At 36.3% G+C, this 17,121-nt stretch overlaps 1 protein-coding gene across 13 annotated transcripts in view; it reads left to right on the top strand.

Moving 5' to 3' along the window:
* The window catches only part of TJP1 (tight junction protein 1), a 164,507-nt gene that overhangs the window by 127,872 nt on the left and 19,514 nt on the right, over nucleotides 1–17,121 (top strand). For all 13 annotated transcript variants that reach the window (XM_083850964.1, XM_083850961.1, XM_083850967.1 and 10 more), the window contains 13 exons: nucleotides 580–859; nucleotides 1,436–1,539; nucleotides 2,298–2,466; nucleotides 2,817–2,961; nucleotides 9,374–9,510; nucleotides 11,925–12,030; nucleotides 12,888–13,038; nucleotides 13,590–13,698; nucleotides 14,197–14,416; nucleotides 14,850–15,034; nucleotides 15,178–15,273; nucleotides 15,700–15,782; nucleotides 16,821–17,031. In XM_083850964.1, coding sequence (XP_083707090.1) covers nucleotides 580–859; nucleotides 1,436–1,539; nucleotides 2,298–2,466; nucleotides 2,817–2,961; nucleotides 9,374–9,510; nucleotides 11,925–12,030; nucleotides 12,888–13,038; nucleotides 13,590–13,698; nucleotides 14,197–14,416; nucleotides 14,850–15,034; nucleotides 15,178–15,273; nucleotides 15,700–15,782; nucleotides 16,821–17,031 — 1,996 coding nt within the window. The remainder of the gene's footprint in view (nucleotides 1–579; nucleotides 860–1,435; nucleotides 1,540–2,297; nucleotides 2,467–2,816; nucleotides 2,962–9,373; nucleotides 9,511–11,924; nucleotides 12,031–12,887; nucleotides 13,039–13,589; nucleotides 13,699–14,196; nucleotides 14,417–14,849; nucleotides 15,035–15,177; nucleotides 15,274–15,699; nucleotides 15,783–16,820; nucleotides 17,032–17,121) is intronic.

Below are 17,121 nucleotides of genomic sequence, written 5' to 3'. Positions count from 1 at the left end.
GTTCATTGCAGAGTGGTTGTAGGATGTGATAAATAGTGAAGCTGGCAGTTGGGGTCCTACAGTAAGCTTGGGAAGAGCTGATGAAAACGTTTTTCCTTAGAAAAATGACTTATTGCAGAGCTGCTTGCTTCTGCTTACTCACTGTACTACTGATAGCCACACCTGCAATTGCCTGAGGTACAGGACACAGGGAGCTTGGAGTGCAGGCTGTAGCCTAACCACAACTGCAAGTCCCTTAGTCTTGTGTCCTGTCCTGTCCCCAATGTCTGTAATGAGATCTGCAGGTGGTTTATTGTTGTTCTTTGCAGGACTTGATTCCTTTAAGTACCTTGCACCATTCACTGAATATGTTTGCGCTTGGAAAATTTTGGTTTGTGTGTGTACATGTATATGGCTACATATATACAGGTACATATGTGTTTGTATTTGTGACTTGTGTATGTACTTGTGACATACATATGACTTGTGATGTGATATAAAACCCATTAGTATGTACTTAAATGTGGTAATGTAAAATTAGGAGGCACAAGAGACATACTTCAATGCAGCCACGGGCTGATAGCTGATGTTTGGTTGTAGACTATCCGAAGGATGAAGAAAATTCAGATTCCAGTAGCTCGACAGGAACCTGAACCAGCGTCTGAAAATGATGACGATAGCTATGATGAAGAGATACGTGATCCAAGAAGCAGCCGTGGTGGTCCCAGTTCTAACAGAAGGCACGAGAAGAGCTGGGTAAGAGACCGAAGCGCAAGCAGAGAGAGAAGCTTATCACCAAGATCTGACAGAAGGTCAGTTACTTCCAGTCAGCCTGCAAAACCTACCAAAGTAACACTGGTGAAATCAAGGAAGAATGAAGGTAACTTCTCCAGAATTCTCTTGTTAAGACCTTTGCTGTTTTTTAAAGGCCAAATGCATCAGTCAGCGTGGTGGTAAGGGCTTCATGGACTTGATGAACAGTGCTATTACGGTTTGCTTGCCAGTTTTACAAGTAGCTAGCTGAAAACTTGAAAACAGCTGTTGTGTTTCTAGAGATATTTTCCATATTCAAAATTATGTTCTTAGTAAAGGGTAAAGTATTACATAGTGTAAACAAATCGTAATTGTGCATCTGATGTCTGTTAGTGAGTTTGTACATTCTATATATTTTAGCTGAGTCTTCCATGTCCTTCTAGTTTGAAAGAGGAAAAATTGTATGTAGCATATAAATTGAGCTATTAAGCAACATCTATGATTATAGTGAGAGTCAAAGGAGGAATTGATATAATGGTAAAATATAGCAAAATTCTACTATAGTCCTTCATGTGCCAAGTTCACATGCCAGTTTAAATCTTCTGTAAAGCAGTGTTGTAAATCTTGAGATACATCTTCCTTTTCTTTACTGTAACTTCATCAGTATTCTTTCCTTTTTTTTTTCTTTTTTAATTATATAAAGAGTATGGTCTACGGTTGGCAAGTCACATATTTGTGAAAGAAATATCACAGGATAGCCTTGCAGCAAGAGATGGCAATATTCAGGAAGGAGATGTTGTACTGAAGGTATGGTAAATTGTGGTGGTGTTTGTTCAGAGAAATTTCATTGATGTAATTGTTCGTAGAATCAACCATCACTTCATAGCATAATTATTGTTAGTAGATGATGTGTAATGGTGAACTTACTTTGAGGATCAATAAATCTAAGTGTAAACCCTCTTGTATAAGAGAAATTATAAAACAATTTTTTGTCTTAAGTATTTTTCCACAAGTCTTACTTGGACAATTAGTGCTTATGTTATTAAAGAAACCTATTGTAAATGTATAATTAAAAATAAATAATTGTTTCGGATGGCTCAAGACTTTGTACCTAGGTGCTTAGTTATACAATATAACGTTGTGGACTGATGCTGGTGAGCAATGCTAGAACTTGCTTTCAGGTTACATTTGATTTTTGTAGTAATTGATATAGCCAGTGTTTTGTATCTCAAAATTTGTTAATAAGATTTTGCCACAAATGCTGGTACAGAAAAACATGCTATTCCTACTCTGCTGTGATGCTAGTTGTAAAAAGCATAACTTTTTTTTAAAGCTTCATATTAGTGGTAGATGTTTTATCTTTGAAATTTGAAAATAATTTTGTGTTATGTTCTTACAGTTTGGATGAGACTTAGTTTTCCATTGTATAGTATTCAATGTAAACTATGGCAGTTTGGAAAAATCTTTAAGTATTTCTAAATATCATCACACAGAAAAACACCGTCTTTACTGGAGATTCAGTGGTTTACAGTAAGTTTCTATCTGCGCTTTTCTTACTGTTCCAGATAAACGGCACTGTGACAGAAAATATGTCCTTAGCAGATGCAAAAACACTAATAGAAAGGTCCAAAGGCAAGTTGAAGATGGTTGTTCAGCGAGATGAACGAGCTACGCTGTTGAATGTCCCTGATCTTTCTGACAGTATTCATTCTGCAAATGCTTCAGAAAGAGATGGTGAGTATAAACTTGATTTCCAAAGGCAGAGAATTCCCTGTGTTGTGACAACGTGAAATACTTCAGTGGGATGAGAGGAGGGTGGGGAGGATGATAGGAGTAGGATTGTCATGTGAGTAAATTCTTCTGAAGGTGTTTGAAATCTGTACCTTAAAAAATGTGTAGAAAAAGATACAGTTCCTTTTCTTGCAATTGTTTTTGCAGGAGTGTTATTTAGTTGTTTTTGAAATAATAAACATAGATTTTAACATCTTCATGAAAATCTTTGCAAAAGCTTATTTCCATATGAGCAGGTCACGCCACCATTTTAATTACAATCATTTCATGAAAAAACAACTTTTATTTAACAGACATTTCAGAAATTCAGTCGCTGGCATCAGATCATTCCAACCGATCACATGACAGGCCCCGCCGCAGTCGTTCACGATCTCCTGACCAGAGGTCAGAGCCTTCAGACCATTCCAGACATTCTCCACAGCAGCCCAGCAACGGCAGGTGATGGCAGCATTGTATTATTTTTAAATCAACTATTTAAAGTGAGATTTAAGTTTGTAGGAGTGCTTGGATTTATACAGTGACAAATGTGATGCAGAATTATGGTAGTAGTAACATGGAATTCTTTTTCTCAAGAGATGCAGCTGATCATGATCCAAATGTGCTGAGAATTCAGGGGAAATAGATCCTTGTGTCTATCAATATATTTCAAAAAATATATTTCAAAAGAAATAGATCTCTTTAAAAAAAATAGTGATTTTTTTCTTATAACATGGTTATATGTGTGGCCATGCAAGTTTAATATTAATAGACGTTATTGAGGCATATGCAATTATATTTTGATTCATGTAGAAATTAACTGTAACAATCTTACTTGAGTTGACTAGTAGCACGGTCCTATTGATTGTCCAACCTGGGTAAAATTGTGGAAATCTGATTTGTTTAGGTATAAGCTTTTTATTTTCCTCACTATCGTTCTTTAAAAATTACTTTATCTTTCAAAATACATTTATTTCCTGCAAAATAAGGTGTGTTGCTCAGCAGATGTAGTTTTTGTAATGCACTTTTTAAAATTTGATACTGAGACATTGATGTGACAACTATGAGGTAGGTAAGTCTAATTTTAGATGACTCATTTCTGAATTCATGTTTTGTATGGTTTAGAATTTTTTCTTCTGCCATGTGGAAACTTAGTCTTTAAAAACAGATATGTCCTTTTTTGCATTTGGGCAATTTGATTTTGGAAGTGGACACTAGTTAGCAACAGAATTCAAAAAGTATCTTGATTTTTAAATAGAACAAATCTTTCAATACGAAGAGAACTTCATCTTGAGCACGTATAGATGACAGAGCAAAAACCACTAGAACTGATCTGTTGCAAATCTCAAATTCATAGCCTGTATTTGAAGACTTTAAAATGCTACCAAAAATTCTGAAAACCAAATTGCAGCCAGCTGTTCAGTAAAACTGCGATACACCTGATTACTGTTTATTTGTAATCTTTTGTGTCCAAGGGGGAAAACAATGCATATACCTTGCCTTCCGCATGGATATAACCTTAAAGTAGGAGGCACCTTGAAAAACTTGATTGTGAAGGTGGTGACGCCCTGTCAGATTTGAAGCCTGTATTCCTTAACATGCATTTGAAATGCAGTGTGAAAATGGCTGTTGGATGGAGGAAAAATCCATCAAAACTGAAACTGACTTACTTATCCTGCTGTTAGTGCTTTCCTGTCCTATTACAGTGGCTTAGGTAGATGGTCACTTCCTCCCTACAGACTGTGCTGTCAGAAGAATTAAATCCTTCCTGAAAAGGAACTTTGAAGTTATCTGAACTCGAAATGCATCTGTTATCTGCTTTATGAACAGGAGCTACCCTGGCATGGACTGACTTCCTGTTGGACATGTCTCTTTCGAGATCAGAAAGTCTGTTGGGCTGTGAGCCACATAAAGAACATGTGAAAAGCAGCTTCTTTTTGTAGTAATTTGTGCAAGTTCAGACTTGCTGAACAAGTAAATTGTTCGCGACATTGCTTCATTGTTTAAAATATAATGGAAAACTTTGGGGAAGAAAGCTTGAGAATAAGCTGAGGAAGAAGAGGTGCAAAAAAGTTATCAAACTGAGCTTAAGAAGGACATCAAAAATTATTGAAGATAGTAAGTCTTTATTTAGACACTTATGCTCTGTTATGCTAAGTGTCTTTTGATGAGGATAAATTCCATAGGAATCTTCTCAGTCTTTTCATACAAGCTGAACTGCAGGCTGACACTTTCAGTGTCCAGTAGAGTACACATCTAAAGAGTACATCTGCCAATATATTTGTTTCAGTTCTTTAGTTTCGGTATCTGGTAGGGTCTTGAATGTAGTCCGTTTTTCAGTATTTCATACTGATAGGTACACTGGTGTACCTGCAGTTTTCCTGTGTATAGAAGTTCTGTAACAATGGCTACTTGAACATCCTGTCAAAGCATTAGACAGCATTTGTAGTTCTCTTTAGTCTAGAGGAAGTTCAGTGATGTCCCTTTTGAACAATCTTTCTAAAACTCAGATTCTAGGATGTGTTCGAATTGCACTTTTGTAATCTTCTGTAAGCAGAAAACATAAATTATCCATTGTCAAGTCCTGAAAAGGATCCAGAGATCCATAAGGATCCAGTAGATCCTTATGTAAAGCAAATGGATTCTGTGTGAACTCATTCAAAACTCAGGTCTTTACTTGGAATAATGACGTTTAGTCAGTCCGTATGCAGACTTATGTTAAATCATCCGTCAAACTCAGGATTGACCCTTAATGGGTGTAATAACTTTTTCTAGTCTCAACAGGGATGTGAAGATTTCTCTGCCCATGGATGAGAAGCTAGCTTTAGATTTGTATCTGAGGTAGTTTTAGATTGATGGCTCACTTGCTAGTTGTTCCTCTGTGTTGAAGGGACTTAATCTGCAAATGCTTGTAGCTATGGAGACTTGGAGAAGTTTTAGCTACCTGATACCGAGTTGGATACTAAGTAAAATATAAAGTATAAATATCTCCTGGCTTTGAGGAGGAACTCTGAGCTTATGTCTTAACAGTGAACTATAGTTTTGGAAGATAAGTACAACTTGAAAGATATCGTTAAGAAAACTGTTTAGTTAGAGGAAAATGTGTCTTAAGGATAGCATTTCACGGAACTCAAGGTAACTTTTAACAGTACAATGTATTAAGAACTGTACTTAAAAAGCCAGAGTCGGGGGTGTCTGTGCATCCTAAGCTGGAGGATGTACCTTGAGGGAAGTATCATACATATTCTATCTTACCTAAGTGGTCTTACTGTTGGAAGTAAGGTGGTTGAACTTGATGAGGTTTTGGTGTGACATGTGCTGAACAGTGGCATTTACAGCCAAGTGCTGGCAAGCCTGCCAAATAGCATCTCCCAGCTGACCTCTATCAATTGAAAGAAGTCCCATTAAGGGACCCGTCATTGCTGTGCTGCCTTCCTCACCTGGGTACTGGAATAGCAAAAATGCTTCTTGATCTGTTTGACACTTCAGCCTCAGCAAGAAAGACGTGGTAGCTTAAAGAAATCCCTGTAGAGATTGTCATTATTTCTGGAAGGATGAGGCTGACTTCCATAATACAGCTGTCAATTTACATATAGCGCAAGAGGTTTGTTATATTTTCAGTTTTAAAAAAAAAAAGTGGAAAAACTGGAATTTAGGACAAAAATCAACCCTATTTTGAATGTACTTAGGAATGTGCCTCTCCTGTTTATTACTGTCTTCTCATGAATAGACTGTTTGAGATGCGTTAAAACCAGACACTCGGACGAAACCTGCAGTCATATTTTTCTGAGATTTTTCTGTGCAAGCAAACATTCTTACTGTGTGTTGCAAACAGTCTTCTTTTGTTTTGAAGCAGTAACCAAAATTGATGATGCTAATTTGTAGCTGTGACTGTATTTTGAGACGGAAGGTTATTTAAAAATGTTCCTGTTAGACATGCTTTAAAAAAAAAATTAAAAGGGGATGGGGATGTAATGTAGAGGGGGCCGTGGCACAGCACAGATGTTCAGCAGTACTGTTAGAACACACAAACATTTAACGACACCTTTCACTCATGGGAAGTGCAGCTGTCAGTTTTGGACAAGTTTCCATCACCTAGAAACAATGACAGTATCGGTTATTTCCTGTATCATCTTGCAAACTGATACAGTACTTACTGGACAACTTAAGGAAAGCAAAGAAAAATTCAACTCCTGTGCTGTTCTAATTTTTCCATTTTGATTTATCACAGCTGTCTTTCTACCACCTTTTTCCCACTTAAACCTTGATCTTACACTGAGCAGAGCTGACCTTTTGCAAGCATTTTAATTGGTAGACTGTATTTGCCAGTAGCAGATGACATGTAGCACAGTCTTAAGAGCATCGTGCTTCAAGTACGTGAATGAACTCAGGTATTTACCTGACTTATCTGGTGCTGTACTCTGTGTCTGTATATGAGTTACTGTTCTTGAGAGCTTTTCTTCCATAGTTATGCTATTTTATATGCAATTATAAAAGCTGAATAAAATTCAAGTGTTCTTGGACTGTGCGGACACGAAATATAAAATGAACTTTGCCTTCCTATAGTAACTCCAGTATTTTTTTGCCTTATTTTTAGATTACTGTTTTGGAATCCTTCTATTAAATGTTAGGAGTTGCTGAAAAACAGGTAGAGAGCGCTCATAGGGAAACTTAACTGTAATATCTCGTTCACAAATGTTGATTATTCAAAAATCTTTGGGAGGGAGGAGGGGAATTAGTTGTAGCTTATTACTATACTATAGGACTTCTTGTTTATAAGACACGTAGGCATTTAAACAAATAAATGTTAGTGTCTGTTTTTAATAAGCCAGGAACTCCTCTCAAGGGCATGAGGATTTTGGTCTTAACTTAGTCTCATGCTGAAAGTAAAACACTGCTTTTAGCTTACACATTTAATTTTATGTGCAAATGAATGCATGCTGGAAATCTGAATAAGAGTACCAAAATCTTTCACAGGTGAAGTTAGAGAACAGAAAATAAAAAAAACTTATTTTTTATTTCATTTTGCTAGACCTAATATTCTGACCAAAAGGGGATACCATCTTTTTTTTCTACTGTAGAAGTGCCAAAAGGGTTTATCTGAAAAATAATAAGATATAAAGGTTCTTAGAAATTAGGCCACTTTACTTGTGTTTACAAACTCTTTATAAGGAGCTGGTTCTTTACAGTGTAAAGATGCCTTGGTCTTCCCAGATCATCGTGGGGATTGCAGTTTTTTCTTTTTAGCTGCCTTTTAAAACAAAAGGGAAGAAGAAGAAAGTAGTGAAAGGTCTTAATATATCTTAGATGAATAGCTAAAATTGGTTTCTGTGATGTTTCAGACTTCATGTTCGTACATGAAAGCACATTCTGCTTGTATTTAGATCTTTACTATTTCTCTTTTCTTTCAAGCAAGGCTTGGATGAGTAGATTTGCTTTTTTCCCCAAGTCATATTTAACTGTTAAAGTACTGGTTCTGCTTAAATAGCCTTTAGTCTTTGTAATGGACTTTTTTGGATACATTTGTACTTTGTGGAGGCTGATACTCGTCATTACCCAGTAGCACCATCTAGCTGTTAGGATTGATAGACTTTACTCTCCAACATCCCCCCTCCAATCTCTCCTTTATAAGAGAGAAATTTGTATCTACTGACCCAAGGTATTGGTGTCTTTGTGGAAGTACCTCTTCTTTCCTCTTCTTGACAATCAAGTATAATATTAGCTAACCAGTTGTGGTTTGCTTGTGTCCTATTCCTCTCAAATGTTTCTTATACCCATGCTTATTAGCAGACTTTCACAAACTTAATAGATATTTTGAGGGTCTCATGACTTCGTGTGTGTGTAGAGAATACACATTTGGCAATTAAGGCTGTTCCCTTTGGCTTGCTGATCTACTTTTTGTTTTTCCAGCTGCTTGTTGATGTTCTATTCTAACAGAATCAAATTATTTCTGTTTCAACAGATAGTGTAACTGCTACTGTTTCAACGTACAGCATATATTCTGTTCAGTTGTCTTATGGTACAGCTGGTAGCGAAGTAACCTCTGTATAATGATATTAAAAACACTTGATCTTTTGAGTTAAATGAATAGAAAATAAGTTGTTTGAGCTTTAGATATTCCCTTCATGTAAAGAATGAGATTTTTCTCATTTGTCATATATTCCTTCCGCTTATGTGTTACACTTTAAGCGTATGTGGAAATGCATAAGAGGCCAATTGTCTTTTTTCTAAAACTTGGACGACTGAGAAGCATGTCTCTTTGGCTTTCAAGTGCAATAGACGTGTAGTAGCTGTGGGTTGAGGGCCCCATCTTCTCTGAAGGATGAGAAGTCAGAGGTGTGTTTGTGTTACCTTTTATCTGTGCAGAGCTGTACCAAGAGCCTCACTGGCAAACAGCTGTGTTCTAGGACAGCTGCCACACAAAGGAGCAGATAGAGTAGTGTGATCATAGCAAAGCCTGAAGTCTGAAAATCTGTGACCTCTACAGGGAGCAGTGAAGGATCATAACTGCTCTTCTCCCGTTCTTTCCTTTGTTTCTCATTTTCCTGTGAAATTTACAGGCCACATGTACGACATACTTGCTTGAAGCAGGGTGCAGCGAAGACAGCACTCCATTTTACGATGTCCCTCCTCTTTCGAAATAGCCCTATCTAGAGAGCTATTTTATTAACATAAAGTTAGGGACAAAATGCTCAAATTTTCAACTGGTAAAAATACTGATATTGTAATAGCCTAAGAGAGCAAAATGTAATCAATAATTCCTCATCTGCCAAATATGAACTTCTGAATGAAAAAGATTTGTTCTTTGCTCTTAGAAGCATTAGGTTGTAGAAATAATTCTATATGCAGAGTGTAATCTTTTTTTCTAATATAGTCTTCGAAGCAGAGAAGATGAAAGAATAACTAAACCAGGAGCCATCTCTACGCCTGTAAAGAATGCAGATGATATTTCTAAAACTATGGAAGAGGTGGCAGGCGAAAGAACTGAAAAGCAAACACCACCACTCCCAGGTAAAAATATGAAATATAATTATGCATATTGCTGAGAATGAATGATCAGTGGAGATTGCATGCCGCTGCATAGTTGTGGAATGATTACTGAAATCTTAGAACGAGTTCTAACTATCTTTATTGCTGAATACGGATGGTCTTTGTAACCATGAGCCTATTTATATTTCAGGGTTTCCGTCTTGAAAACCTAAGCTGATGCATCTGCCCATTATACAGTGGTGAAACTTCACTGTTTAGAGCTTTGACTGTGTGTTAGTTATAAAGAGTTTTTTGTACTCTTCTCTAGAGCAAGGCTACAAGAGATCTCTTCTGAGAGTCGAGTTGTAGACTGGATCTTACAAGTTACTTGTGGTAGAGTAAATTTAAATAAAGGTGTAGTTAAGCCTTTTTAGAATGACCATTCTCAAACAAAACTTGCACTCTGATATATGTTTTCACTGTGGCACTTAACTACAGTCATGGGCCAAGAGTCATTTTTAAAAGTGCAGTACAACTAACAGAAACAGAACAAAATCCCATTCCTTTTTTGAAAGAGGAGGAGTAAACTCAATGATAGTAGGTAAAAGCCAGTTAGTGTTAAAAAGAAAACCATACCGTGCTACGGTGATGGGACATTGTTCTGAGCACAAAGACTTAGATTTTTTTTTCCTATGGTTTCCAGAGTGGGGCCATTCATTGAAATTGCAAGTGGAGAAAGATGAGCTGTGCAGACAGTTTAGAAGGAGCTGCTCTGGAAAGGCTGTATAGAATGAGAAAAAGCACATTCAAGGTTGAAAACATTTGAACACTTAAGGGATGAGCAATGAGACTACTGCATGTAGTATTCAGTAGCTCAGTGAAGAATTGAAGGAGTTATGATGTTGATAGGCTCTGAAAGGCCTTGAAAATGAGAACAGTAGGTTTTCTAATGCAGCAGTCATTATGAAAAAGATTGCCATAGGAAGTAACCTCCTGCAAGAATGTTATGAAAAGATGCAAGTGAACAAAGTCTTAATTTGCCAAGATAGAAAAAGGTTATGACTGGATTTAAAAGATAAATTCTGTATTTCTATAATGTATTGAAAAATAATAATTGGCATGATACAAAACCAGCCAGGATAGGAGCCTCTGAAGATGCTTTTCAATCCAATGTAGTATGCAAATGAGTGGTTTGAGGGACTGGCAAGCAATTAATAAGTACTCTGGTGTTTTTGTTGTTGTTGTGTAGTAGGGATAAAGTAGTATTCTGTTCCTGGGTGAGTGGGAAGAAGCAGGTGGAGAAAAATCAGTTTGTATGAGAGAAGATGTCTTACAAAAAAAAAAGTCATAGGCCAGTACATTAAGATAATATTTAAATTTGTCTGCAGATAAAATGAACTTGATATAATACATGGTCTGAAATAAAATGGTGTAATAAAGCACATAATCCTTTAATAGCCTCAAAGAAAGCTCTAGGGAAATTAGGAGGCTCTTTCAAAGACTGTAATGAAAATATTAGAAAAGTAGTTGGCAGATTCTGTGACTGCTTTTTGGACTAAAGGCAAGAAGCCTGTCATGGTTGGTTGAGTCAAGGAGGGTAGAAGGAGAGCGGTTTTTAGAGGCACCATCAGAGTCTTGGGCTAGGAACAGGTCATTAAAGACTTAAAGTGCTATGCTATGGTATGCTATATGGTAAAAGCAAAAATCACATTAGAAAGAGCATATTACCAAATTGTCTGAGGTTTCCTATTGCAAACTGGTCTATTGGTGGTTAGAGTAAGCAGAAAGGAACATTAACTTATTTTGAAGCCAGTGTAATTTGAAATGAGCTTCTTTAAAGTGTATTCAGATAATGCTTTAAATGTAAATTCTTGTAACATGAGCAACCATATACCGATAATAGACACTAACAGTGTTCACTACTGGGGGAAAGGCTGCAGTGGCAGTTTCCTCCCAGTGACTCGAGCAGAGTTATAGTAAGTACCTATCTTTAAGGAGAGTCAATAAAAAGTGCAGTCTGCCAGCCTCAAGGTGTGGAGCGGTAGTTCTAGTGTTTATGGTATTTTGTCTTCAAAATTCAAAATAACTTTAAAAGGGAAGAAAGTTTTATGTTAGGCATATCCAGGTAGGAAAGAGCAGGGTTGAAAGTGGTCTTCAGAGAGCATAAATTCTCTTAGTTCTTGCAGTTTTATGATATTTAGAATACTCTTAAGTGTAAAGAAAATTTGGATTTTTACTAAAGCAGTAATTAGGCCAGTAATTGCCCCATTTTGCATGGCAGGGTAAGAGTGTCCTTGTTGTTTTAAGTTTCCAATATTTAATTTTTTTATTATAAAGTGGATTAGTGGGTGGACTTAAAACTACTGAAGATGTAATCAAGCTCTTAATTAAGTTAGGCTTTATTTTCTCATCTTTAAATGACCAAATTGACATTAATGTCTTCTATATTTTAATAGAACCAAAGCCAGTGTATGCACAAGGAGGTCAGCCAGATGTGGATTTACCAGTCAGTCCATCTGATGGTCCTTTACCTAATTCAACCCATGAAGATGGAATGCTTCGGTAATGTAACTCTAAATTCTGTTTGAGTCTGATTGCCTGGGTCTTGAGCAAATCAAGCTTTCTCCCAAGGTAACGAGTAACATAAGTTAGGAGTAATTCATAACATAAATGGTCTGATGAAAAGTCAGCACATTGTCCTGAAGCTTTTGTTTAAAAGGAGTAGGACGAAAATTTTAGGCTTATTCCTGAGCCTCGTTGGCACTCACATCATGTAATAAAACAATTTCAAGTTTGTTAATTTCATGCAGGAATGAGCAGTTAGAATTGTCAACTGGAAAGTTGCAGTGTTTCTCTCTCCCTGGGCACCCCCATACCTCCCGCCTTATCCCCATGTCTGGAGAGAGGAGAGATACTGTAGTAAATTCATTTCCTTTTAAATAATTGGATAGCAATTAATATAGAAGATAATTGCAGAAATGCGCTAAGTCTTGACGTGCCAATGACTGTACTCCAGCTGGATCTCCTTTATGATCATTTGCATACATGAGAGTAGATTCTAGTTTAGGTAGTCTTAAATGTTCGTCTTGATCTCAAAAGAGCCAAAATAGATCTTTATGCCAGTATAGCTCTTTCAAAGGAGGAACGTTTTGGGAAGAGTGTGTCAAAATACCTCACTTAAAACGCTATCAGCATAAGACCAAACCTCACTAAACAATTAAATTTTCGTGAGTTTTGTTACTTTCAAGTGCTGCTAATGAGTTTGTTGTATAATGCTGCAGTTGATAAGCAGTTAATGGCATGCATAGCTTAATATCCTCTAATTGAAGTAATAGGCAAACTATTTGCATGTCTTCATTCTCAGTTTACCAGAATATCTTATAGTATACCTCTAAGTGGAATATATTCTAAATTTCTAGGCCAAGCATGAAACTGGTAAAATTCAGAAAAGGAGATAGTGTGGGCTTGCGACTAGCTGGTGGCAATGATGTTGGCATATTTGTAGCTGGTGTTCTGGAAGACAGCCCTGCAGCGAAAGAAGGATTAGAGGAAGGAGACCAGATTCTCAGGGTATGTCAAAAATAATAACATTTATAAATAAATGTTCTGTTAACACCAAAGTAGGTTTTCTTTCTGTAACATCAAATAGATTGCCTCTGCAGTTCGTACAGTATTTCTGTTTATACTTATTAGATGACCTAGCAATAAAATCTACTGTTATTGTACTGTTGCTAGGAAGGTTTGTATGTTTTATATCTAGTTTCTTAGACTAGACTCAGCTCAGAGAAAATTCATTTAACTGTTCTGTCACTAGATTCTCACACAGGGTTCTGTATATTACAGTTGATGTTACTGATGTTTCCAGATGCTCCATAATATTGATCTCAAGTAGTCAAAATGAGTAGCTACCTAATATTCCAGGAGTTCTGTTTTTCAATAATATACGTTTTCAATAATTTTATTTAGAGGTACAAGAGGCTTCTTGAGATGCATGCACTTGTTGTGTGTACATTAAACTGAATAAACAACCATTGCGATAAGTTTATGCAAATTTCCTGTTCTATGTTTACATGTCTACTATAATGTTTGCGAAATCAAACTGATTACTTCGTTGATGCTAGGTAAACAATGTAGACTTCACAAATATCATCAGAGAGGAAGCTGTCCTTTTTTTGCTTGATCTCCCTAAAGGCGAAGAAGTAACCATTTTGGCACAGAAGAAAAAAGATGGTAAGTACTTGTATATCAGGAAAAATGTAGTAGACTGCTTGGAACCAGGTTAAAAAAAAAAACCACAGCTAATATTGAGTAGTTAGAGGCTAGGGGGAGACAAAAAAAAAAACAACAAACAACACTACAAAATTATTTCACAGAAGCATTGGCGTTAAATGCTTGGAGGAGCTGGATAGAGTCTGTTATAGTTATGCTGTTAAAATGAGTACTTAAAAACTTGTTTCACAGTATGATTCCTTCCTTCCAAGGAACTGAATTATGCTTATACTAGCAAATTTCTGACAGCAAAAGTTGACTTTAAACTGTTAGTTTGCTATTGATAGTTATGCAGTTTAAAATAGAGAAGGTCTGAGACATTAAGCTTTCCTGAAGTAATACTGTTAACTTAAAACAAGGAGGATTAAAAGAAGATAAGATACTGTTTTCAATGATGTTTATGAGCAGTAGGAAACCCCTGGAATTTGTTTAACACTGTTTTTATTTTTAATTTCTAAGTTTATCGTCGCATTGTGGAGTCTGATGTAGGGGATTCTTTCTATATCAGAACTCATTTTGAATATGAAAAAGAATCTCCTTATGGACTAAGTTTCAACAAAGGTGAAGTGTTCCGGGTGGTGGACACTCTGTACAATGGTAAACTGGGTTCATGGCTGGCGATTCGAATTGGCAAGAATCATAAGGAAGTTGAAAGAGGTATCATACCTAATAAAAACAGGTACGATCTTAAGGTGTTTTTATTGCTGTTTGAAAACTAAAATTTGAAATTCTGCATCGGTGTAACTTGCATTGCCTGCAGGACACTAGTCTATACAAGTTGTTCAGTTTCTTAGGAAAAAGTCACTGTTAAAACAATTTGAAGTTAACTATCTGTTCCGTGTGCTTGATTTGACTTTTGTATGTCCCCCAAAAATAAATATAAAAAAACACCTAGCTTGAAACTTACTTCTCAATACTAGAGACAAGGGTAGATAAAGCTTTTAAAAATGTGACATTAGCCTGAGTAGTTCTATCTTATAGTTTCTAATACAGAAACAAAGAAAACTTGATTTAGCAGGTGGTAGCGTTTTTGTAAGCGTAAGCTTGCTAGACAAGTGTTATTTCAGCAGCTGTCTTTTTTGGTAACTCATTGGGATTTGTTGTCATCTTAGAGCTGAGCAACTAGCTAGCGTACAGTACACGCTTCCAAAGACAGCAGGAGGAGATCGAGCGGATTTCTGGAGGTTCCGAGGTTTGCGTAGCTCAAAAAGAAATCTCCGAAAAAGCAGAGAAGATCTTTCTGCTCAACCTGTTCAGACAAAGTTTCCTGCCTATGAGAGAGTTGTTCTTCGGGAAGGTATGGCTTTAGTCTTAGATACTTCTGTTGCAGGCTAACAGGATTGTGGGGTTTGCTTTGTATTAATCCATGTGTTTCAGAGTATCTTGCATTTGTTTTAAGCAATCAACTTAACTTGTTATCTCCTTTGCCTTCTATTCTAGCTGGGTTTCTCAGACCAGTGACCATTTTTGGTCCAATAGCTGATGTTGCGCGGGAGAAACTAGCTAGAGAAGAACCAGATATTTTTCAAATTGCAAGTAAGTGTGAGATCAAGTTTTTATGCAGCTATGAAATTGCCAACTTTCTTTTGCTACTTAGTTCCTATGCTATTACTTCAGCTACTACTGTGTTTAACAAAATGTTAACAATATTAAGTAACAGATAAAATGTAAGCTTTTTCACTAGTTAAATGATGATAATTCTCTGTAGGCAAAAGTAATGTTAGTTGCGTTTATAGCCCTCTAAAATTTAAATTTAATTCAGTATCTGATATTGAAGTACTCTTGCATAGGTATAGTGATTTTTGTGGCCAAATTTGTGGATAGCTTTCTACTATATTTTGAAGAAGAGCATCTTCAGCCTGAATTGATATTGAGTGATGAAATAGTTTTCTTTATCTTAATGTGTGAATGTAGAGTATATTGTAAACTTAAAACAGATTTTTACTGTGTCCTCTCTATCAGAAAGTGAACCAAGAGATGCTGGTACAGACCAACATAGTTCTGGCATTATTCGTCTTCACACAATAAAACAGATAATTGATAGAGTAAGTCTTCTACTGTCACTGTACTTCTAACATAAGAGGAAAAATTGGTATCAATAAGTAAACTGTTGATGTTTAAAATGTATAACTAATGTTTAAAAGTATAACTAATGAGTGTTTTTTCCTTAAAAATAACTTTCTCATCTTTCTATTGGTTAATTAGAAAAAATGTCTTCTCCATAATAACTGCAATCTGGTAGTATTTCCAGGCTTTGTTCTAGGGATTGTTGTTCCCTCTCTATTATGTCCATTTTAAGATTCGTTTGTGCTTGCAGCCACAGTGTGACTTTGCATCCAGAAACTGGTACTTTCTTTATGGAATAGTTTGTTGTCATTGTCCCCCTACCTCCAGTTTACAAATTAATAACTTTTGACTTCTGTGCAAGAACTAGGGAAAAGGATCCTTCAATCTCACCTCCTTAATATCCTGAGAACTTCGGACATGAATTTATAATATGAGGCTGTACTCCTCACCTATTCATTTCTGACTTAAAAACAAACTGCAAACTGTTCTGATGCCCAAGTAGAAAAAGGTGTTTTGGCAGCAAAGTGGGGGGTACTATGTGCTGTGTATTTGAGATGATTCTTGCAGTGGACGAAAACTGTCCTAATTCTTGCATTCAGAGAGTAGATTTTTATGAAAGGAAAAGCGGAGCTGTGTAACGAGTCTAGATCGTGTTTGACTCTTCCCTTTTTTCCTGTTACTAGGCGATTACTGTTAGCCATTTTTTAGTTTAGTGCCTTTTTGTAGTTGAGGCTTGCATCAGAGGGCCGATTTTTTTAATTTATAATAGAGAGCTAAATATTGAAAAGCTTATTGTTACGCAGTTCTACATTTAAAATGTGTATGCCCTTGTAGCCTAGTGTTTGAGTTGATCTGGTGTCTGTTATTCAAACAGAAAAGGATTTAAATTGATACTTTGAAATGATGAATTCTGCAAAGCTAATACAAAGCAAATTGTTAGAAAATGTTTAAAAGAAAAATTATTTTTCTTAGTATATAAGTGCTTCACTTTGTCTCTGCCTTTTTTATCAAAACAGGACAAACATGCTTTATTAGATGTCACTCCTAATGCAGTGGACCGTCTGAATTACGCGCAGTGGTATCCTATTGTAGTGTTCCTGAACCCTGATTCTAAGCAGGGTGTGAAGACCATGAGAATGAGGCTGTGCCCAGAATCACGAAAAAGTGCCAGAAAGCTATATGAAAGAGCTCACAAACTACGTAAAAATAATCACCACCTCTTTACAAGTAAGTAATTCAAGAAAAATACTGATTAATCCATGATAACTGAGGGAGGGAGAGGTGTGATAGAGAATTTTTTTCCAGACTTAAATAGTA

This window comes from Anser anser, assembly GCF_964211835.1.
Source record: "Anser anser genome assembly, chromosome: 10".
Classification (NCBI taxonomy): Eukaryota; Metazoa; Chordata; class Aves; order Anseriformes; family Anatidae; genus Anser; species Anser anser.
Note: the sequence above shows the minus strand (reverse complement) of the source record. Positions and strands in the feature narration are given on the sequence as shown.